The following is a 23,659-nucleotide window of genomic DNA, read 5'->3' as shown; positions in this document are numbered from 1 at the left end:
CCTCAGCTCCATCTCAGCCAATTTCTACCAACTACTGTAAGGTTATCTTGGATTTTGTTCGTACTTTTGTATGTGAAGTTTATTGAAAAAGCCAAGTTGGACAGGTGTTCACATTGCAATTTAACATAGTCCACCTTGGGTGAATAATCACGTAAGGCAGTGTATCAGAATGAATTTTGATTAGTATTTTTATTTTATAAAAAAAAAAAAAGCATTTCCAAAACAAAGGCTGTCATTGGTGGATCCATCTGACAACCCTCTGAAATCCAAAAACATCCCTCTAACAGCCTGAATGAGGGGAGCAGGTGCCGTTACTGTTCTGTTGAACATCATCTAATGTGCTGTTTCAGTGCAAAGTGCTAGCTATTGCAGTAAAACTGAACACACTCTCACTCTGGAACATATACTGGGCACTTTGCTCATCAGCACTATATCCACGATGGGAAAACATGGCGTTGCTTCCACTTGTAGAGGCTTTAATAAGTCCATCCATACCTTATCAGTGCTCTGTCTGGGGGGCACAATGGTCAGATTGAGGAGGGACACAAAAGGCCTTTGAAAGGCTTTGTGCTTCGTGTGTGTTGTGTTGTGGTTTACCGCTCGCAGGTCTTTTCCCCTTATCGGATTGAAAGTGTGTGAGTACATCAACCTATGATCCTTAAAGGAATGAATCCTGCTTCTCTCCTTTGTCCAGTTTGCTGGTCAATTTTGGTGGATAAGTTGTTAAAGACAACATTTCCTTAAGCTGTTTTTTATCTGCCTGAAACACCAGGCAGGCTTGTATGTTAACCTTTGGTCCGGCATGAAAATGTCAAGGAAATGATTCTAGTTTGGGCATTTAGCACCCGTAATGAGAAACGAAAACCAGTGAAGAAGAGTCAGATTGCCAGTTTACCCAGCGGACATTACCAAAGTAGACTACAATACATTACAGATGCAAGATAATTTGTTCAACTATATGTGTAACAGACAGCAGCTTGAACAAATTTGAGGCTGGATTGCACCGCCTGCTTTTAATTAAATGCAACAAATTCAACATATTCCATCATAGATTGATACCAACAGTGTTAGGAGAGTTGTTTCTATTTTTAATTGTCTCATTTTGTGTCCTTTTTTTGGCATTCAAGTCCATCTCTTTCCTCTTTTAGGGGCATTTATTTAATTACTCCCTGCTAACCAAAGGTCTGTCGTCCTGTCTTTTGTTTTCATGGTCCCTCCACAAATTCTAACCACAGTGGCCATGACACCTTCATCTTCCCTGCATTTTAACTTTTCCTGTCAGGTTTCAAGGATTTTTTTTTTCCACTGCGATTAATTAATTGTCACAGAAGTCGTCCCAGACTTCATTGCTTAATAATTCCTGCAGCCATCGCCATAAGAAACGCTATAATCTCTCTCCGTCTGTCTCATCCCCACTCTGTCTCTCTGCTTTCCCCCTCTCGAGGCACAAAAGAGAGCTGTAAATCAATTTGCATTCGACATCTGACATCAATCAGTCATGTTTTGGGAGACTGGCACCCCCTCCTCCTCTGCCGCTTTGTTGAGAGACGTCGAGATGGATGGCTGTCATCTCGCCCAAGTTGAGCAGATCTCTTATCAAGGGCATTGTTTCCCCAAGAATGCGTCGTTTTGTCTGCCAGAAGCTCACCTGAATATAGAATCCTGCACTGTGCAGATCCAAAGTAGAGTTTTTAAGCTTTGCATTCAAGCATTCTTCAACACGCTCACCAACCCAGAGCTTTATCTTCGGCTTGAAGTGTTATCATTACTGATTTGTTTCTGCTTTTTGCTGTTTTGAGTCGACCTGATTGTAGCTTCATATTCAGAAAAGTTTAATTTTTAATTATTTTCAGGCACTGTGTTAAAGGGCAACAGTTTTGAAAGATTAAAAAGTGTCAAATCCAAAACATCACCAACGTGACAAACAATCACGAGAATCGAGGGTGTGTGCGCCTTTGTCTTTTTCACCCAAGGTGAGGTATTTGAAGTTCTCGGGGAGCTTTAAGGCACTGTGGCAGTTGTTTGGCAATTCTTGTCACCTTAATTGCTTTAGAGCACTTTCAGATATCTCTCAAGAATAATACGCTTTGTGCTGAGCCGTGGGGTCTTTGAGGATTTCGTAACGGAGAGAGTCGTGAGGCCAGACTTTGTGTTGTCAGATGTTATTTAGTTACCTAACCTTCAAGGCCTTTCCCACATAATCAAATATTGAACCTTAGTCTTGTCTGACCTTGTGCACTTCAACTACGTTACAGCCTAATGACTGTCTATTCGGGGACACACAATTCATTGAGGATCAGAATCAGCTTGGAGCTACGCATCACCTTTTTAGATTAGAGAGCGGCAATCAAAAAGTGGCCCATAAATGGTTCATAACACTGAGTAGCTGTCTTCTGTGTTTGCCTGAATAAATCATTGCATTTCTCTTTATAGCTCTTTATCCATCTGCAGCACTTGAGATGGAAGGAGTTGATAATGCCTCTGCTTAAAAAGCATCTTGTGATTTACAGCCCAGAGTCATGGTCTGCTGCTCTCTGCAGAGGAAAAATGTGTGGTTTGTTGGACGCCTTGTTACACTGATGGTTATTGTTATGTGCTGATGGTAGGATTGATGGAGTGGGACTTATCCTCTCAGATAGCACAAGGACAAACCCTTGTTGTGTTCAAAGTTAGTAGTTATGAGGTGCAAAAGGGGCCACTTTATTATGGACATACTGTTTAAAGCTATTTTTACACATGCATGCTTGAACATTCGAAAGAAAGATGGCAGACAAAGCGATATTGTCCAGTTGTTGAATCACAAAATGTTGACCTCAAATCAATGCGCCTTGTTATTGGAAAATCTTTGCAGTATCAACCAACAAGTGGAATCGAACATACTGGCTCGGGGTGAATTCTTCCGAATATAATATTCTGGCAGATTCTTCTGAATCTGCAAGTTTGGTTGCTCACCAACCAAACTTGCAGAAATGTTATTTGGTTGCTTGCAGGTAAAAAAAAAAAAAAAGTAAAGGTCAAGTCAAGACAAGAAATGTTGGCTGTTTTGCGTTCACATTTGCAGCTCACTCCAAAAAGTTGTTTGGGACGTTTGTGCATGTGTGGAAACACCACCAGTGACTTGTGTGTTGATGTTTGCCTGCTTGAGAGCAAAATGTTGAACCGAATCCAGGCAGTAATGTGCTGTGTTCTGCTCTCTGTCTACAGGAAGATGCACAGTGGAATGAAGACCTACGGCTGTGAGCTGTGTGGGAAGAGCTTCCTGGACAGCCTCCGTCTACGGATGCATTTGCTGTCTCATTCAGGTAAAGAAACCAAACCCGGACTCTCTGTTAAAATGTTACCGTCAGGTGTTTCAGCAGCTGCTGCCATCTTCATTTCTGAATATGCACGCTAACAGAGCATACAAGCATGCTGCAGATTTTCCCCATGTACTTTTTATTTTGCTCCCTTTCATTTAATGACACATTACATCATAACTACACAACTTTGATGTACAAATCCATCTGCGTGTACAGCGACCCGGCCTTCCAGTTGGAAGTGTGCCAAAGTTTAAATCAGACCTGATGTTCACTTTGATACAGTATCTACGTCAAGTAGAGCCAAAGCCAATAAGCACTTGGGATTTCATAAGTACTGACGTTGATGTGCCAAATTTCCCTGAACGAGCCGACATAAAAAACGTAGGCATCAGAGCCCCCATGTTATCCTGATATTTGTCATGTTTTTTTTACAATGAACCTGACATATAATGACAATTTTATCCCCATATATCTTTAGTCTCCTTTAAGTGCTGACAGTTTTCAATTTTCACTCCTGAAAAGTCGACTTTGATCGTTGAAATGCGGAAAGCATAAAAATAAGAAGGGATGTGACGTTGAGAGAGAGGTTGCATCTGTTTCTTGTAGTATTTTCCTGCTATACACTGAAACAGAAATGACTTCAACTTTCATTTTGAATTGCACTACTGTACTTTAAACGTAATAATTGGATGTGATTGGATTAATTGGAACTTGTAGAAGCAGATTTTTGCCTGATGTATGAAATCGTCGTAGATGTCCACTTTGAAGTTTCGGCAGCGTGAGAGCTGAAGAAGGGACGGCCTGCCTCACATCTGCTCGATCACTCTATAAATACACTAATTTTACATTTATGAATGTGGAGCACAACCCAGATTCACTAAATAGTGGATTAAATAACTGTGCTGCCCAGTCGAGGCGAGCAGCTGTGGGAAACTGAAGTGAAAGAGCTGCCTGCATATCATCAGCCTGTCATGCTACACCTCTGTGACACTCGAGGTCTGAAAGGCAGCACACAGGACACATTGATTGGTCCAGTCTGACGCTGTTGCACACACACCCCCAAATTCACACACACACACACCCCTGCAGAGCCTGTGCATTGAGCCTACTTAGCGCTGCGCTGTTTTAATGGCATGAACCGTCTTTTATAGGCAGCAAAGAGCTCGCTGCTCCTAAGGCCCGGAGTGCAGATGGTTTATTGAGAGACTGGTAAAGCCATGGGACCTCTGAGGGAACCCCGTCTGCACACACACACACTCATATAAACGTACACACACATGCACACAAAACTCCAAATCCACATGTTGACGTCGGCCCACAAAATTGAGCCCACTGTTTGGTACCCTGCATGTTTTTCCAGGGGAACGCTAAAGGGGTTGCGAGCGTCTGCCTGGCGTTATTTCTGTTGTCACTATCTGTTCCCCCTGAAACACTGTCAGTTGGCACAAAACGATAATTGCCAGGATTGTTTGTTTGTACGTTTCTCACCCAAACTTAAACAACGACTGAGATGGATGCTGACACCCTCGCCTGTGTTGTGACATAGATGAATGACGAACTCACACTGTGCGAGTGAACGGCGTCTGTGCCGCGCGACGCAGCGTGTCAAAAAAACCCAAACTAGCTCTGAGGAAATATTCAGCACGCTCCCCGTCTTTCTCGCTCACATGTCGAAGCGGACCAGACACGAGTCACAGAGAGACATTAGATCTTCAATGTTTCCGTGATTGTGTTTCCAACAGTGTGTACCCTGTGTGTTTAAAGCAGACATGAAGTCAAGTCTATTTTCAGGGTAGATGGTGAATTGGTTAAACATTATTTTAATGGACATCTGAAGCTTTTTTAAGTCTGGATCTCTGATGTGTTGGACTGGAGCTCTTTATTACCTGAGAAGATTTCCGACACAAAGTCGATGATTTCTCATTCTCTGCTGTGGTGTCAACAGGTTAATAATAACCTTCAATTTGCACCCATTGTCATGAGGTGAAAACTGTTGATAGGAGATCAAATGGAAAATAAAAATAAAAATGAGAACACTGAAAACTCGAGGAAGAACCACACACTCCACCTTGAGGGAGGCAACCGAGCGGAAGATGTGGGCAGTGTATTTTTAGCAACAGTGGCAGCAAGTGCACAAACTTTTTTTCTTTTTCTTCCCCTTCTTCTTCTTCGCTTTTCTTTTCTCCTCTATCCGAGCGGGGCTGTGTTGACGCACGACATCAACCTGCACTGTTACACACATCAGTGTTGATTCATAGCCGCTTTGGTCTGGCGTAAAAGGCGAGACAAGCGCTTCTGTGGAGACGAGCGACGGTTAGGGAAGAGACGGAGCCGAGGCAAAGCTTCTTTGATACTTTTTGTTATCTTTTTTTTTTCTTTTTCTTTTTTTCTCGCCCTCATCCACCTCCACCTCCGCCGTTTGACTTTCAAGGTTTTTTCTGGGTCTGACGCTGCGTCTCGATTTTTTTATTTTTTATTTTTTTTTATCGTCTCGTCTCTGTAATGATGACACCTCACCAAGTCCCCAAACCCTCAACCTCAGCCCCTCCACCTCCTCCTCCTCCTTCACTGATGCCGCCATCAGCCTTCAGCTCGCTTCAGAGAAGACAGAATATTGGGGAGATGAAGAAGGAGAGTGGAGGGGCTCTTTGGTATGCACAGCGTGTCGTGGATGTGGAGCGTTTCAGACGCTGCTGCTGCTGCTGCCTCCTCCCCTCTGCTCTCCACTCTCTCTCTCTCTCTCTCTCTCTCTCTGTGTCTGTCTGTCTGTCCCTCTCTCTGCCTGTCTGTCTATGCTTGTTGTACAGAGCACCTGGCAGCTCGCCAGTCTGGGCTGCCTGCCACCTCTGAGGGTACAGTATGTACAGTCTACCTTGTGCCAGCTATTTATTTTTTTTCCTTCTCGTCTCGGTCTGTCTCAGTCCTCTCTCCACGTTGTTTTATTTTTTAATCTCTGCCTGACGTTCAGTGTTTGACAGCATTTGCTGAGCCAAAGCCTGCAGATGGGGGTTCAAGCAGGGTGGAGAGCTGTGACTCAGCCCCCTTTCGGGAGCATGTTGAGGTCTTAGACGGTTTTATTTCAGTAAAATGTGATGGACAGCAATGTTTGCATTTTAATAACTTTGACTTTTTTAGTTCATGTTTTTTTAGTTCTTCACCCTGAAGTTGTTGCCTGCAACACTTTTTTTTACTCTTGATTAAATCGTGTCCATAGGCAACTAAAACTCTTCATTTTAGAAATTATTGCAAGACGTCATCTTGTTTATCCCATTCAAGGTGAATAACGTTGAATATGAGAAAAATATGAATCTGTTATCACAGGAAAACCAAATGTACAAAACATTTTTACAGCATAGTTTCATGAATGTTGCAAAAATCAGTTCATCTGCAAATCTCCAAAATATTATTTTTCCAGAAAGAAAAGCTAAAAGTGTGTGTGTGTGTGTGCGCGCGCGCGCGCGTGTGTGTGTGTATTAAGGCCAGTCAAACATGACCTGAGCAGGAGTCCGATCTGATTCACAGTTTGTTTTCTGACTGAGTCGTTGCAGCGTAATAAGATTACCAATAAGACTCTCGCTGAACGCCGCCATCGCCATCTCTGTTAGCACCAACTTTTCATCTCGCTGCCTTTATAGCTTAAGAGTGTTAATCCTCCGTTTACAGTATGTATGCACAGGAAAGAGTTGCTGGATTAGCTGACTTTGAGAGTGTGTGTGTGTGTGTGTGTGTGTGTGTGTGTGTGAGTCTTCAAGCATATAAAAAAACAACAGCTCTTTAATGAACCACCAATCACAGACTGAATTGATCACAAGGGCAATGTGCTGATATATGAAAGGAATGGAGTCATGAGTCATCTTTTGTCTTTTGGGTTGGAGTGAAGAAAAAGAGATTTGTATTCAAAAGAGAGCACGCTACGTTCAAGCATTAACAAGCGCCTCTCTGTTTCCTGCTGTCACTGTGACACCATGTACGACGCGTATAGCTCCTACGGAAAGCCGTCACTGACTTCCTGGTGACATTTGAAAAAACTCCTGCAAATACTCCCAGGAAGTTAAAACGTGTTCATAGTCTGCAAACAATACATGCAAGGTGCTCTAATATTATCTCCCTATATGCTTATTGTCCAGTCACCAGAACAACTGCTCTTGTTCTTGAAGAATTTGACTTGGTCGAAGTGGCTCTTTAACCTCTGGTTCGACACATCTGCAGTTAAGTTGAACGTGGATGCAGGTGCTGAGACGACGAGTGTTTGCCCCGTGCAATAATACAATAAATATTCCGATTTTTAACAGTCCAACAAAGAGAGCATGCAGACTGATGAGCTTTATATGCTGTGTTTTCACCATCATGCATACTTTCTCATAGTTTACCCACAGCAGATGTATCTCAAAGTCCCTGCGTTATTGATAAAAACATGACTTTAAATGCTAACCCTCCCTCGGGTGTGTGTGTGTGTGTGTGTGTGTGCTGATGTGTCAGCCGGGCTTCATCACTTTGGTATGCCTGTGTTTGGGTTTGTGCGTTCGTCAGCCAGTACAGTGTGTTACCAGAACGTTGTTTGCAGTTCAGAATAGCTGTTTTGGACCGGCGTGATGGGAATAATTCTTTATTTTACGACACCTCGGCTCGGCTGGTTAGCGTAGCATTATAGGTTCCCTGCTGGGGGATCTTTTTGGGGTTATGGGCTAAAAAAGAAAAAGCTGGGATAAGAGGTTACATAAAAAATGTTCTGTGCAAAAAATAGAGTGTGTAATTAACTTTCTCTCTCTCTCTCTCTCTCTCTCTCTCTCTCTCTCTCGCTCGCTCTCTCTCTCTCCCTCTCCCAACACAACTACCAAAAATAATAACAATAACAGGATTAAAAAGGAGACCGAGCTGAATAAATGCAGAGATAAGTGAACAGCACAATGGATTATTAAAGGGAGGAACGTAAGCTATAAACAGAAACATTACATTATCTCAGTGTTTGTGCACCTGAGTGTGCATTACATAGTTTTAATCTTGCTCTCCAGTTTCATTGACCTTAACAGCAAACATTAAGTAACATTATTGTAAAGCTGCCAGACTGAGCCAAAACCTGTTTCCTGCTGTCTCCGACCAGATGTTCATCTTGGCTGCCTGAAATTAAAAGCTTTGTTCCAATCTGATCCCAATCATTGTGGGAGTACAATGCCCACGTAAATGTCCAGAGCCTTTTTTATACAAAGGGGGAGAAATGCAAAGAATTTGGACATGAACACTGCAAAGGCATGAGGGCTGCATTCCCACCGCTCTTTGTCTGCGTTTTCTATCCGCCACGGCGTTTGTTTGGCTGTGTGGCTGTCGGCTGGGTCGGCTGTTTTGGCGTCGTGCCGCCTCTTCCCTCACACTGATGACGACATATTTGTGCCGGCAGGTCTGGATGTTCTGCCAGCATTCCAGCATTTATGATCGCTCGCAGATGTGAGTCCAGGAACACACTGTACTGTACCCAAACCCAGAAATTAATGAAACTTGACTGCCTTCCAGGCCGCAAATTCCTAAATGTGTGTGTGACTCAGTGTGTGTGTGTGTGTGTGTGTGTGTGCATGAGTGAGAAGAGAGGCAGGAGACTCGAGGGAGGGAGGAGTGGCAGCGAGGGGAAAGTGCTATTAAAAGCATGTAGTAGGAAAGAAGTAGATCAGAAAAAAAAATAAAAGTATGGTTTAAAGGTGTTAAGCGGTTTGCATGTAAAATATATTTTACCGCAGCTTAGGTTGTGCACTACATGCACGCACACGCACACACACGCACACACACACACACACACGTATATCTTGGCTGTAACACGGGGCTTCAGATGGAGCGGATAAACAGCAGTAGCTCATTCTCTAGCAGCACAACATCACTCCTTCTCTGCAATGCAAAGCCTCCACATCCCCTGCGTTTCTCCTAAGACTTCCCCGTGTGCCTGTTGACTCTTCATGTTTATGACATTACAGGGAGAACAGCTGGAAAAATCTCAGCTGACTTCCATTACATGAGAGGAGAGGTGACACAGCATAGGGGTCAGCTTAGTATACTGCATCATCAGACGTCACTGTCAGGCTGATATTTTTGTTTCCTTGCCAGAGAGAGAGGGGGGGGGGGGGGGGGGGCGGGCTTGTTAGACTTCTGTCCGGAGCAAATGGGACTTCATTGGAAACGTGTTGCTCTGAGCAGCTGCACTCTTTAGCCAGGACTGAATGTACCTGCGGAGCGGGCTTCTTGGAAAAGCAGTGTTTGTTTTTTTTTTTTTTTTTTTTTAAAGAAATGAAAGGTAAAAATAGGCCACAGAACAGTATGTGAGTGATGATCCTCTCTGTGATACTCCGTCTGGCTGACCAGGATGACAGCGACATGTCTGCGCGGACACTCACACTACACTTAGCGTGTCCTTAGACGCCGCCTCGCTCGGCGTGGCTCTACCTGACACCTGCGGCTGCTTTCCTGGAAGAGGCTGTTTGTGTATCAGCTGTTGCTCCTCATGCTGCCTCACTGTCTAATAATATGTTCTGTAGGATGCTGCTGCAGCCGGCTTCAAATTCAACGTCCACATTACATAACATTTACAGGCTGCTTTAGTATGTGCGGCATGTTTTGGCTGCTGTAGGAGCAGGGCGAAGCACATCAACGTTGACTAGTTCATTTTATCATCTAAGAAGAATAAACAGGAACTCATTGAACTTAAATTACCTTCTGTTTCAAACAAAGTTAGCCATCAGGTAGTATTACATGTTTGACACCAAAAAAAAACATATTATCCTAAAATGCTTATTGATGTGACATTTACACATTCAGGCTCCATAACGGATATGTTGTCTGTCCTCCAAGCGTTCCTCAGGGGAAGTCCTAATTCTGATCGAGCCTGTCGGTCACCAAGGAGGGAAAAAAAAAAAAAGTCCTCTTCCTGTTTTCTGTTCAAGCTGATTGATAAAAATGTGGATTTGCTACCAGAAGAGGATGCCACTCTACTTGACAATGATCCTGGTAGTTTTTTGGTTTCAACGTGAGTGAGAGGATGATGGTTGATGCTACAGTGGGAAGGCAGCAACAAGGCAACGCCTCCTTTTTCAATAAGTTTGTAAAAACAATCATCATGAAGAATCATTTCATTTGTGCAGTGCAGCTGTGGCTTTAACATTAAACACATCACAATCGGTCAAACGTGTGTGATTATTCATCTGTTTAAAACGTTCAAGCAGGAAACATACCCAGTAGAGAAAATAAGAAATGCCATTAAAAAAAAGTTGAAAATTATTCGCTGGAAATGCAATGAACACTGAATTCTTGGGCGACATTTTTAGTTTTGTAAGATAATTAGATGATATTAAAGCAGTTAAACAAACTCGTGATTTACCCACAACGATACTTTGTCTTCCTGCAGGATCTCGTCGGTATGTGAGACAATAAATCATCTGTGCAAGCTCAACTCTTATTTACTAAATCCTCCCTCGAGCATAAAAACAACTAACCAAATAATTCCACGAGTAATCAGCTTTTTGTCAAACAAGCAGCTCCGGCAGATTAGTTTGTAATCAAATTACTTCACTCCTCTTCCAGTTGCTGTGGGTCACACCTGAAGCCTGTCAATCCAGAAGTTAGACGAGGAGAGCGAGAGGCAAAGCTTGACTTCTCAGCCCTCTCTATTTTCAGACAAGAAGAAGGGCGAAAAAACGAGGGATTTGATCTTATTCCTTTTATTACAGGGATATTGCAGCTTTAAATCCTTTCGGTTGCTAAGTAGCGTGTGCCCCTGTGCTCCCTTAATGGGCCTGATTTGGTATTCCGCTCTGATGCCAAGTCTTATTTTTGTATGCGAGACAAAGTGTTTTGATGGAGGGTGATTGCTGAAACGTCTGTGTCTACCAAAGGCTGCTGTATTTTTTTATTTTTTTCCTTTTTCTTTTTCGGTGTAGAGCGAGAGTTTTATGGCCTCTCACAGTACAGTACACTTTGTGCCTTCTGCTCAAAACAAGAACACAGTCGATTGAATTTTGGATTCGCTTCATCATCCCTCCCTCCTCCCAGCAGCTTTGTTGTCAGAGAGTAGCGTGCGTGTGTGTGTGTGTGTGTGTGTGTGTGTGTGTGTGTGTGTGTGCCTGAGAGAGCAGAATGTGCCGTGTGTACTGGATGCTCTTGTGCAGACGTGTGTATTTATGTGGTAAAAGTCAATTATTGCAAAAGGCTGCCAATTAATTTGCTCTCCTGGAAATTCGAATGATACTAAAGAACACACACACACACACACACACACACACACACACACACACACCAACACACACAGTACACGCTCACTTGCATACAAACGACACAGAGACACAAGCGCACATGTGTACACTCTGTTTGCCATTAACTTGAAAGGACGGAGAAGATGCTCAGGCTGCAGACATTTGTTTGCTTCGGAGTGTGATGTTAAATTAGGTCATGTGTGTTTGTGTGTGTGTGTGTGTGTTTTGGGGACTGAATAGTGAACATTGCTCAAGGGGTCTAAAAGCAGGATCAGGTGGAATAGCTCGGTCTGGTCTCCAGGTATCCTGGGGATGTCTGTTTTTAGTGGAAGGGTCCTTCACATTGTCTTAGGGCGGCTGCATGACGTGCATGAGGTGCAGAGCTGATAGTGCGTCCCTCAGGGCTCGTCTCCGGTCACACTCCTTCTTTGAGGAAAAGAAGAAACCCTTACAATGGCGACACACAAACAGCTTTTCTGGAGAAAGAAGGAGAACTTCTCTGCACATCTTCCAAACACCTGGTGTTCAGTACGGCGTGTGTCATATGTGACAAAGCCATCTGGCCTTTAATGCACATCAAAGTGAACAGTGCAGAACAAGAACGTCTATTTGAACAATCCTGGCTGCTGTGGTTTGAGTTTTTATAAAAAGGAAACTAAAGTTTACAGAGGAAAACTTCAGTTATGTAAAGACTCCAATGTGTGCATGCGAAAGTGTGTATGTTGTGGTACTGGCAAGGTCCAGTTGTGCAGTTGTGTCTAGTAATTAGTGGTATCTGCCCCACATTTGGACGAGGTGCTGCTATGTTTATCTGGACAGCACATGTGGATCAAAAAACCCTGTTTGATTTTTGTTTGCTTCTCTTTGATTATCCTGCGTTCAGATGCTCACACAGATCATTTTAGTCCCATCATCTTATCTCACTTCTTCATATTGTGTCACAGTAAGCCTATATACGTGTGTGTGTGTGTGAGTGTGTGTGTGTGTGTGGGGGGGGGGGCTTTACAAACACCCCCTCTCCCAAAATAAAAAAAAAGCAGTGCCAGTGATGAGAGGTGGGTAGTACAGGGGGGAGATAAGGTTGTGAGAGCAGGAGGCTAAATTTAAATCGTAATTGGCCGACTTCCACAAGCTTGTGGGCATTTTAATGAGTCATAATAACTTCATTTAAAACCAGCTGAGCAGAAAATAGATTGGAGAGGAGCCTGTGGCTAGTATGGATTTGTGTTGCTTTGTGCGAGTGTGTGCACGGGGCGTGCGTGTGGAGTGGCTGACTGTAAAAACCTACAGACACACACACACAGGGACACACACACACACAGGGACACACACACAGGGACACACAGTGCGACATGTTTCAGGGACAGCTCACAGAAAGCACTGATCTGTGCTTCACGCTGTGTTTGTGTGTTTGTCGACACAATCGACACACCTTTTTAATGCGGGGACAGTGACGGTGTCTGTTAGACACACATGTTCCGCAGCACCCAATTTAAGAAAAATAATGACAAGTATGAGGACGGGAATAAGAGGGGTAAAAAAGTCTTAATCCCAGCAGCATCCATCTTCAAACTAAAAGTCAAATACACAATAATCCTTGCAATGTGAAATGAGTCAGTAAAGTGTATTTGATAAAACACCTTTCACAGAGCACAGTCACAAAGTGCTTCACTGAGACGATGCAGTCAGCGGGTCATATGCAGGGCATTATAAAAACAAGGATCTTACAAAGTGGAGATAATAAGGACGTTGTGATATGAGTGGATCTTCTGGACCTTCTTAACGCTCGTGCTGCAGCAGTTTGTGTCGTTTGTAGAAAGGTGGAGAACATATGAAGACAACAGCAAGAATTAGTATCTGTGACTCTGCTTGTGAGACTGCAGATTTCAGTTTGGGGCGGTGTCTCTGAAGTAAAAGGAGCATGAACAGGTTCATGATGTGATAAACTGATCCAGCAGCAAAAAATGGCTCCAAGATTCCAGGGAAGGTGAAAAGGATCGGCAATAAACTCGGCACCATCAGAGGCAACAACAAGCACGCCAGTCTTAACGGTATTTATGATCTTTTGATGATTGACCACTGGTTCTCCACCGGTGGCGCCTCGGGACTCACCACCAACTCCCTCGTGAAAGAATGCAAACGCAAATTTCTATTGGTTCTATAGATGACAGAGAATAAGTGACCGAACAAAGAAACAGAAAAACAAACGTGTTGGGTGTTGTTTTAGTCCACTGAAGGAGGCTCAGCGACCCACCTTTGGGTCCCGACCCACCGGTTGAAACACCACCGCTGCAAACAGGTTCTCTCACACGGTTGTTTCAGTTTCTATTTTTTAGTCTTACGTTCATGAATAGCATTTGCTGAAACACAGATTTGTGTCAGAAATCTGAATGAACACTTGAATATAAACTGCTGGCAACAGTTTCCTGTTTGCTCTGATATTATTCAGGATGAGATCTGTTTTTATGGAGTTAAAACATGAGGGAACACTTTTCCGCCCCGGGGCCAGAGTGTACTGTACGTGTTAATGAATAAAGTAGTGTTTCTAAATGATAGCAAAGTACAGTGTTTGGATGAGTTGGTTATTTCACATGGAATCGTCGACGCCGTCACAGACACAGTGAGTTTAAACGTCCTGCCTGTCTGTCCGAGCGTGTCGTAAACTGCCCGCTCTGCTGTGAGCTCTGCTGAAGCTCCGCAGCTGTCAGCCTGCTGAACACATCCTGTCACATCCGATCAGAGCATCCTCTGACTCGTCCTTCCCGGAGTTAGCGTTCCCATCATCTTCTCAGAAGCTGGACGCTGGAGTCACACCTGGAAGTGAAGGGAAAGCTATTCCATGACACAGACGACGTGTGACGTGCAGGAAAAAAAAAAACAGCAAAACCACTGTTCCTGTTTGCATGAAAAAAAAAAAAAAAAAAAAAAAACAGGCTCAGATTTCTGCAGCATAATGCCCCACAGTTAAACATTGTTCTGGTAATGATATAACAGTGTGTCATACATTCACGCTGGCTATTAGATTTGCACTACAGCTTGTCGCAGTCTCTGTAATGAGCCCCCGGTATGCACCGACGTCGGCAAGAATGGCCGTCATCTGATCAAACCTGACAGCACTTTCATTGTGTCATGACAGTGTGTGTAATTAGTCAGGTTTTACACGAGTGTAGACAGACACACACACACACACACACACACACACACACACACACACACACACACACACACACACACACACACACACACACACACACACACACATTAACGCTCACATGATCCGTCCAGTTGTTCTTCTATTAAATTACCCACCTTCGTGTGCACGAGGCTTCATATCAGCGTTGTCTTTAGACGCTGGCGTGTTAAATAAATCGCCTGAAGGCTGATTTTGTTCTGTAAATCTTCACAGCGTCACGTGACTGTCGGATAAATGAACAACGTTCGAGCACATATGTCATTTTCTTTGCCCGAATCAGTCGGCAAAACTCTCAAATTGTTTTTTTGTTTTGCTTGGCCTCGTCTTGTATTATTCAATAAAATCAAAGACTTCCTCTCATTGTTTTGACAGTTTGCTCCAGATTTGCTCAAGCATCTTGAAATTTGTTTATAAATTTCAATTCAAATGCCACTATTTTTTTTATTTTTTTTGTAGAAGAGATCCAGAGTCCCAACTGGGAAAACAGAGTGCTGGGGTGGGAGGGGAGGGATTGTTTGTGACACAAATGGTAATAAAAGTAAATATTCTCTCCGGCACGACCTTTTATTGCATTATGTAAGTTGGCCAATAGCTCTGGGAAAGTTTTTAGATCAATTTCGCAGCGCAGATTAGAAAGCTATGAATCCCATTTATGGAAGAGCTCCCTCATGAAATGCTCTTTGAAACTTTTATATTTTCGGATGAAGAGAGAATGAACCAGGCTAAGCAAAGATCTGCCGACGGCACTTTCATGTTTGGGGGGGGAGTGGGAGAGAGAGAAAAAGAAAGCAAGAGAAAGTAAAGGGAGACGGAGCGAGCGAGGCAGAGGGAGAAGATAAAAGCCCTCCCAAAGCCATCTGGAAGTAGCCAGGACACACAAGGATTGCTTTTATGCTGTTAATTCCACTGGGAGGTGCGACATAAAAGCAAAGCATGGATATTGTGTTATAACTGTTGAAAACAAGCAAGTGTCCATGGAATACTAATATAGGCGGTCAGAGGGGAGAGCACTTCAATCCTGCAGTAAACAGGCTTTTTGGACGGACCCCCGGAGGATTTTGGGAGGGTTAGGGGGGGTATTGATTTGCAACTATTAGATTGACTCTCTCCCAGACAGTTTTTGAAACACTCTGTGCAGACTTCCAGGTTGCCAAACATCTGTGCAGACTTTTTCTATTGATGATTAGCTATTTTATCGACATGCTGGAAGAATGTTGGATATTGTTCGTACCTTTTTTTTTTTTTTTTTTTTTTTTTTGCACTCATGTAGTTAAATATTTAAGGTACGAATGTCCTCTCTCTTCGACTGAGGCCGGAGAGTTCATTTGAATCTTTCTCCGTGTTTCCTGTCGTCTCTGAACTATTCGTCAGCATCTTTCTCTCTTTTCCTCATGCAGTATAAAACAAAGAAGAAAACCTCAAAACGTGAATTCAGAAGACATTTTTGGGTTTTCTTTAAACACCATGACGAGATGGATCCTCTCAGCCCACCGTTTGTTTGCTGGGTCGTAAACAGATGCACCAGTTTCTCTCCTGGTGTCCCACTTCAGACAGACAAGTGGACAGCTTGTTGACCCGAGTGGTCAGTACACCAATGTGGCTTTCAAACAACTCTGAGACCTGTCATGGACTGTTTAAAAATGATGGAGCCACAATAATGTCAACCATTGGTTTGGAGGGAAGTGCATTTTGCTTTTTTAGTTGATCCCTAATCTGGGACTCACATTTGGTCCTGATTGGCTCGTCAATAACGAGGTAGCATCGTCTCAAAGCTCACCCTCCGAGGTCATCTTCTCATATACATAAAATCTGACTTCTTTTTGTAAACCAGTGGAGGGGCCCCCTAGTGGCCATTTAAAGTAACACTGGTTTAGGACACACCTCCTTGTTTGTTATTTTTAGACCCTCTTATAGATTTAATCTCTATATAAACTCACCTGATGAAGTCATTTATACGAGAATGTTTTTAATGTAGGCAGTGAAAGTTCTTTCAAAAGAGTTTCTTCCCTTTATGAGATGTCCACTAAATATCTAAACACATCTCTGTGGGTTAAACGGAGAGACATGAAGAGCACTAAGACGTAATGAGTGCACACAGCGTGACAACAGCGGCAGTACGGATGTTTCTGTCAAACTGTCGCCTACTTTCACTCTTACACAAACCTTTGAAATGCTTCATGAAATTCTCTGTTAACCGGAGCTTTCCGTCACTTTTCTTAAACAAGAAGAAGAAGAATCGTCTCTTCCTGATCTCTCGCACAGCTTGTGGCACAGTTTAACACGAATCGGGAAAGTTTCAACTCAAAAAGGAATTTAGATGTTTACAAGAAAACTCCACCGAGTTAATCTGAGTGTCAAGTTAAAGCGTGTTTAATTGATTACTGTGGATTAAAACACAAATGTTTCCAAATAAAGCATATAATGTGACATTAATTACAATTTGACAGATAAAGTGACAGAAATGCTAAATGTATTCAGGAATAAAAGTGATTATTTTAGAGTATTGCTAAAGAGTGCTTCCTCCTCTGTAATGTTATGTCATGTTAATCCACCTTCTCATTGATGGTATGATTTGCTTTTGTAGATGATAAAGAGGCTTTAGTATTTATTTCAGTCCTCACAGGAGCTTTATTGTTTTCAACTTGCTTTACAGTACTTGTTGCTTTAAAAAGATATAAAGCAACACAACGTTCACCCTGCAAAGATTGTCCCTCATTACACAACGCGATGACAGCAGGAAAAGAAGAATTGATGCACCGAGATAGAAAGAGAGAGAGACACAGGAGAGCACAGGCGAACTCTTTGAACCGTACAGTCACCATTTGGCCTATTTCTGCCTCAGCTGATTGTAACTCCCCTCCACCGCAACCACCACCACCTCCGACCGCACACTTATATACACACACACACACACACACACACACGCGCACTTCCCCGCTTCTGGCAGCCTGCCAAGAGCTGTCATTGCCTCTACAGTATCAGTTCTTCTGTATCTATATCCAAAGCTGTGTGAGGCCCTTACACACACACACACACACACACACACACACACACACACACACACACACACACACACACACACACACACACACACACACACACACACACACACACACACACACACACACACACAGGGAGGAGTGTACAGGAAGAAGAGGGCCGGCAAATCATTACATACAAACTGCTGCAAACCTTTCAGTTACAAGTGAGGAATTATTAACTTTCCTGCTTTTTAAAGGAATCTTCTGCATTTTTACATGATATTTTTAGAGTTTTTAAACATTTTGACAGCCTGATTTTCTTTCAAACTATAAGACATGTTTGTTCATAGAATAGTTGTGAATCTGTTTCTACTCATCTGTTCTCTTTTTAGGACTCTCTGTGTCCATGTATAATGCAGCATGCATGCCGTAAGCGATGTCTTCCCACTTTATTGGAGCTCAAAATGAAAGCAGCTGATGAAGGCAGCCAGAAAAGCTGAGCTCAGGCTCCCATAAATGATAACTAATTGCTTCTCAATGTCATCTGTGCTGTGGGTCGAGTCCAAATCTGAACATGGGGATTTTCTTCCTCTCTTTTTTTTTCTGTTACTTTACTCACCATATAATATCCTCACCCTGACACCCCATCCGGGGAACAAAACAGATGACTTAATGGAAAAGACTGAGTAACCTCTGCATGGTGTCATTTGGCAGATAACGCAGGCTTGATGACTTGGAGTGCTGAGGGTTTTTTTCGAGGTGCGTTCAATCCCCTAAATAGCTCTTGTTGTGAGATCTTACTAATTGATCCGATTTGCCCGTTTGAAGTCAGCACTTATCATGTTTTACGTGGAAGATTTAACAGGTGGAGGAGAGGATTTTTTGGGAATCAAACAAAATAAACAAGTATGTAAATCATTGCACCTGAGCGCAGTAAAAAAACAAAAAACAAAACTGCATGTTTGCAGCATTTCCTTTTTGTTTAAGATTTGAAAATCCCATCAACTGCACTGACATGTTTCTGTTGGCTAAGCTCGGCTTCTTTGTCTACGTTAAGCTGACTCATTAACAATTGTTAAATCACTTGTTTACATCTTCAGTCAGCAGAAGGGATGTGGCTAATGTTAGCATTGCTAGAACCGTTAGCCTTCGGTCCACATCCACGAGCCTGTGCTGCGTACTCATTGGTCCGTGCAATATGCCATGTCACAGCTACGTACAACTTTATCTCCATGTTCCAGATTGAGTTTCTGCCAAACCGTGTTGATCCTATGTGATGCCGTCTGTCCACTGTGCTTGTTTACATCTTAGAAGCAGAGCGGGTGTGACTCTTCATTTAACACTTGTGTTGACCTGCACATAAAAATGTTTTACTGACTTCATGCACATCCCGAGTCTGAGTGCAGTAACAGCCGGTGTTTTAGACGGCCTGCGTTCATGGGGCGCACACTGACCACTCTAAGCTACCAGCGCCCCCTACATGACTCACTTTAAACTCGTTTTATTCCTTCTTTCATTGTGCTGTGTTTCCAGATTTTCCTCCAAGACTATTTAATTCCTGCCAACTTTCACTCTGAGAATGAACCAAAAGGCCTGATGCTGTCCAACTCTGTCCTGTTTTTAAGTGTCTCTGAGTGTTTCTCTGCCAGGTTTCACTCTTCCCTCCTTTTTTTTTTCTTTCTTTCTTTGTCACAGTTTTACTGCCCGTGTGACCACTGTATTCCCCGCTTTCCACTCAGGCCCTGTGACTCCAGCCTTAATAAAGTCAGCATTGCCTTTGACAACGTGTGACTTGAAAGCAGGAAATAATGGCCCCTAAACACTAAATCTTTACAGGTTATTGACCTGAGGAAAGAGTGGGAGGGTGAGTGTGTATGTGGGAGGGGCCGGTCCACCAACTGCTGCATGATTTCTGTGGACATTTTGGTTTTAAAGATAAAGTAGCAGAGATGAAGAGATTTGACCACAGAATGAAAAGTTGTTCTAATCCAGTAGAGGAAAAAAAAAAACGTCTAACAAGAATAATTGTGCCAACATGACACTGTGTGAATACACTGTGTGTCCAACATGCTGGTTTTTAATGAGCTGGAGTATGTGTCTGTTACTCTGCAAAAAATGCCAGAGTCTGCCTTGGCTGTTCCTTTAGTTTCACTCTCCAGCAATCCTTGGCAGTCCTGGTTTCCTGCTACTGCACTGAAATGAAATAAAAAGCAGTGCAACAAGTGTTGCTCCTGTGTCTAGATTTAGTGCAATCACCTTAAACCTCAGCGCCCCCCCTCCCCCCCAGGCAGCAAACGGCAGCCAAAATGAGTTTTCCTTCCTCGATCCAGCAGCCATCTCATCCCTTCCTCTCTTGAACTATAAATGCATTTACAGCACTGTAAAGAGGATGTCAATTGCTGGATTCCCAGCAGCTGGCAGGGCAACGGTCTGCAGTGGTTACAGAGGTAAGAGTTCAAACGGTGGTCAGAGTCTCTGGTTAGTCTGTCTTATGTCCCAGTGCACATACAATAAAGCTAATGATGTATGGAAATGAGCTCTGTGTATTTGGAGTTAAGAGGCCTAACGCTGAAGATGTCAGTTTGTCCAGCAGATCGTGTTGCAGGGGAAATTTTCTATTTTCTATAGAATAAAGACAGGTTGTCGTGCTCCCCAGAGGATAAAGTCTAACTTTCCTCCTGGGAAATATAGTTGTTGTTTTTTTTTTTGTTTGCAGAAAAATAACCAGACTAGTTACCATCGTGTGACCATGAACAGAATAAAAGAGTTATTTGTGCAGCTCATGTGGAATTGGCAACACTTGAATGGAAATAAACATTTCCCGTAGATCTTCTTGATGACAAAGTATCAGCATTATTGTCAAGCTCGGATTCATTTTGAGTAAAAGCTGAAACACATTTCACAACATTTCATAGAAATGTAATTTACAGAGCACTAAAACTTGGGCTTTAGGTCTCTAATTTTATTATCTGCACACAGATTTTTACCAAGATCCTGAACTCTCTATTTCCAAACATGTTTTAAAAATGTGTTTATGGCAGACATTCCTAGGACTTAGTGTTCAATAAATAAGAAATAATACATAAATAAAAAGTTATGCCAGCTTCTGTGTCATGTCAAAGTGCTTTGGAAAACTTTTTCAAGTTTTTCGTAAAGGAGTTCAACAGGCTCTTGTTGGAATACATGAGGCCCAGCTCGGAGCTCCATGAGGTGAATTAAAAAGGCAAAGCAGAGGAGAAATGTGTTTTTAAAAAAGCTAAAAAAAACTACTGTTGAAACCCTTTGACCTCAGTTTGGTAAGATTTTAGACGGGACAGGACAAAAGCCCTGTTGTCAGTCAGGTGTTGAACGCAGGAGAAGGCGTCATAAACGGACAGCAGAATCTCTCGTTTGTATTCTGATTGCTCCTCGTTGAATGTCTTCAAACTGGTTATTAATTAACTCAGTATGGCCCTGGAGTTACTTGGTAATCTCGACAGACCTTTAACTGACTCGGGAAGATTAGCTCAGGTCACTCTGACATCCAAAATCAGTCCTCGTTTAAGGCGTTGTTTCTGATAAGATCGATCATTAGCACGCAATAACTGATAGATCTCTGTCAACTTAACACACTGAGTTACTGTATGTGTTTATGTCTCAAAGGTTTTACTGCCTGTGCTTGAATCTCTTGTGGCTCAAAGAAGCTGATCAGAACGGTCTGCTGAATACAAATGAGAAAAATCAAAGATGCCAAAGTGTTAAAGACAATGAGAGTTTATTAGAGGCTTCATTAACGTGTGCTAATTAGCCACACCTTGTGTTTTGGATGTTCTGTTGACAGCCAGGTTGACTTAGGACATGTAGAAGGATGAAAACATTTTGGGTTTTTTGCAATATCCAGAATTGCAACCCAAATTAAGTTAAGGCCCCTCATTGCTGTTGCTGTCTCCAATGACTTTCAAATCTTACTGTTCAATGTAGTGCTGCACAATCCCTTCAGTCAAATCTCTAATACAAAAATCCAAAATGCATTTACACAAAGTTATTTGAATGTAAAAAAAACCAGACAAAAAAAACAACAACTTCCCAATGAGAAAATCTTCGTCTGCCTCTGTTTCTAATTAAACCATAATTTGCCATGAGACCTCATTGCCAGGTTTTTTAACCATACCCAAATATTGACGTTTCGTCATTATTATTTTTTTTGTTGTAATTTGTTGGTATGAGGAACCACAAGCAGCACTAAAACTTCAACATTAGTTTTTTCTCCCTGTGTCGTAGTCGTCAAAGCTAAAAGTTGCACAATTAATTCCCACCATTGGACACTTTTATTTCAACTGATGTTTTTCTGGAGTTTGTTGTATTTGATCAAGGCCTCCGTCATTAGACTTTGAAAGACGCCAGCTGCAGTAGGTCACTCCCGTCAGTGTATATTTCATCTGAAGCCCACCCACCCCTGTCCAGCCAGCATCTATTAATACCAGGCCCGAGGCCTGTGAGAAATGGTCCACTTTGGCATTTTAGAGCAGCCTAACTCACTTCCTGCCTCTTCACACCAGGAGAGCCCCGGGTGGTTCCTCTCTGTGTCCAGCTCTTGTTTCCTTTCCTGCACTTCTTCACACATATCCTTATACACACATGAACACACATATATACACACCTCTAACCAATGCCCTAAAGATATTGGCGCGGCTGAGGCCTGCAGGAGCACAGGGATACATGTCAAAGCCTCATTTTGTCTCCTCTCTTTTTGAAACCAGAGGGGGGTGGGAAGCAAAGCTGAAAACACATGGCACCTTTCACCTCTTTGGGTCGCCATAGAGGAGGGAAGGACAAGGTTTGGAGACGGCGGGGGTGTTGTGAAAGACTTGGTCAGCGTCTGGAAACAGTAGAGCAATTGCTGTTACCAGATAGTGAGATAGGTTGTATATGGCTGAGTCCGTTGTCACATCAGGGTACGTTTTCACAACCTGGATCTTATAAACTATCACTCCTAGGACTTGTGATAACATTACATTTACTCTACTTTCTACAGAGGTCGGGATACGATGTTACTACCACAGAGCCTTTAAAAACATTGTAAAGTCTCCTAGCTACTCTGGTTGTGATTCAGTTTGTCCATTTTTTGTTGAAAAACGATCAAAACATCGATTTAAAGCTTGAAGCGCTCTGTTTTAATTGGGAATCCAAAGTGCTCAGTACACAACTATAAATTAACAAGCCTATAATCTTCAGCCGTGATAGCAGCTCCAAAATGTGCCTACAAAAAAGTTTGCATGTTAAACAAGTGTGTAATTATTGTTAATCTAGTTTGCAGGTTTTAGGTTAAAAAAAATAAATGAACAAGTGCAGCTAATTCTTTGACTCGATTATGGTACAAGATGAATAAACGTGGCACATAAGTTGTTGCTACTCATCCTCTAGGGAGCATAAATGAAGCATAAACATATTTTCCAAATACCAGTTTCAAGACCTTTAACACCAAACCTAAAAAGTCAACCACACGATGACACTGGCAGAAAAGTCCATTAAGTAAAACATTTCTACTGGAGACCAATAATACTTTTACATAATGCTATTTGTCAAAACGAGCGGATGTCGAGCTAATAAATTCAAATCTGTTGAAATAAACTTTTATAAGGTCATCGTTGGTGCAGCATAGTCGCACAAAACATCAACTGATATCTTCTGTCTCAACAAGAAGAAGAAGCTGAAGTTTAGGAGCTAAATATAAAGTTGTAAATGATGCATATGTGTTCTTGTCCATTTGTGTCAGTGCTCCATTACACCAGGTTCCTCTGACGTCAAGACAGTAAGGAGGACGGGAATGAGAGAGAGGTAGAGGGGAGGAAGGGACATGCAGGAAACAAGAAAGGAGGCGGGCGGGCGGAGGGTTAGATGTGTGGACCGAGATGCCCTCCATCTCCCAGGGGGCAAAAGCTCTGGAAATGGCTTTGTCGTTCAGAGAAAGTAAGGCAA

General features: G+C 42.7%; 1 protein-coding gene across 2 annotated transcripts in view; it reads left to right on the top strand.

Annotated features, from left to right (window-relative positions):
• Positions 1–23,659, top strand: part of zbtb16a (zinc finger and BTB domain containing 16a) — a 147,253-nt gene that overhangs the window by 52,901 nt on the left and 70,693 nt on the right. For both annotated transcript variants that reach the window (XM_079356717.1, XM_079356718.1), the window contains exon 3: positions 3,205–3,302. In XM_079356717.1, the coding sequence (XP_079212843.1) occupies positions 3,205–3,302 (98 nt within the window). The remainder of the gene's footprint in view (positions 1–3,204; positions 3,303–23,659) is intronic.

The sequence above is a fragment of the Symphodus melops genome (genome assembly GCF_947650265.1).
Source record: "Symphodus melops genome assembly, chromosome: 11".
NCBI lineage: Eukaryota > Metazoa > Chordata > Actinopteri > Labriformes > Labridae > Symphodus > Symphodus melops.
The sequence above is the reverse complement of the archived record's forward strand: the minus strand, read 5'-3'. Positions and strand labels throughout refer to the sequence as shown.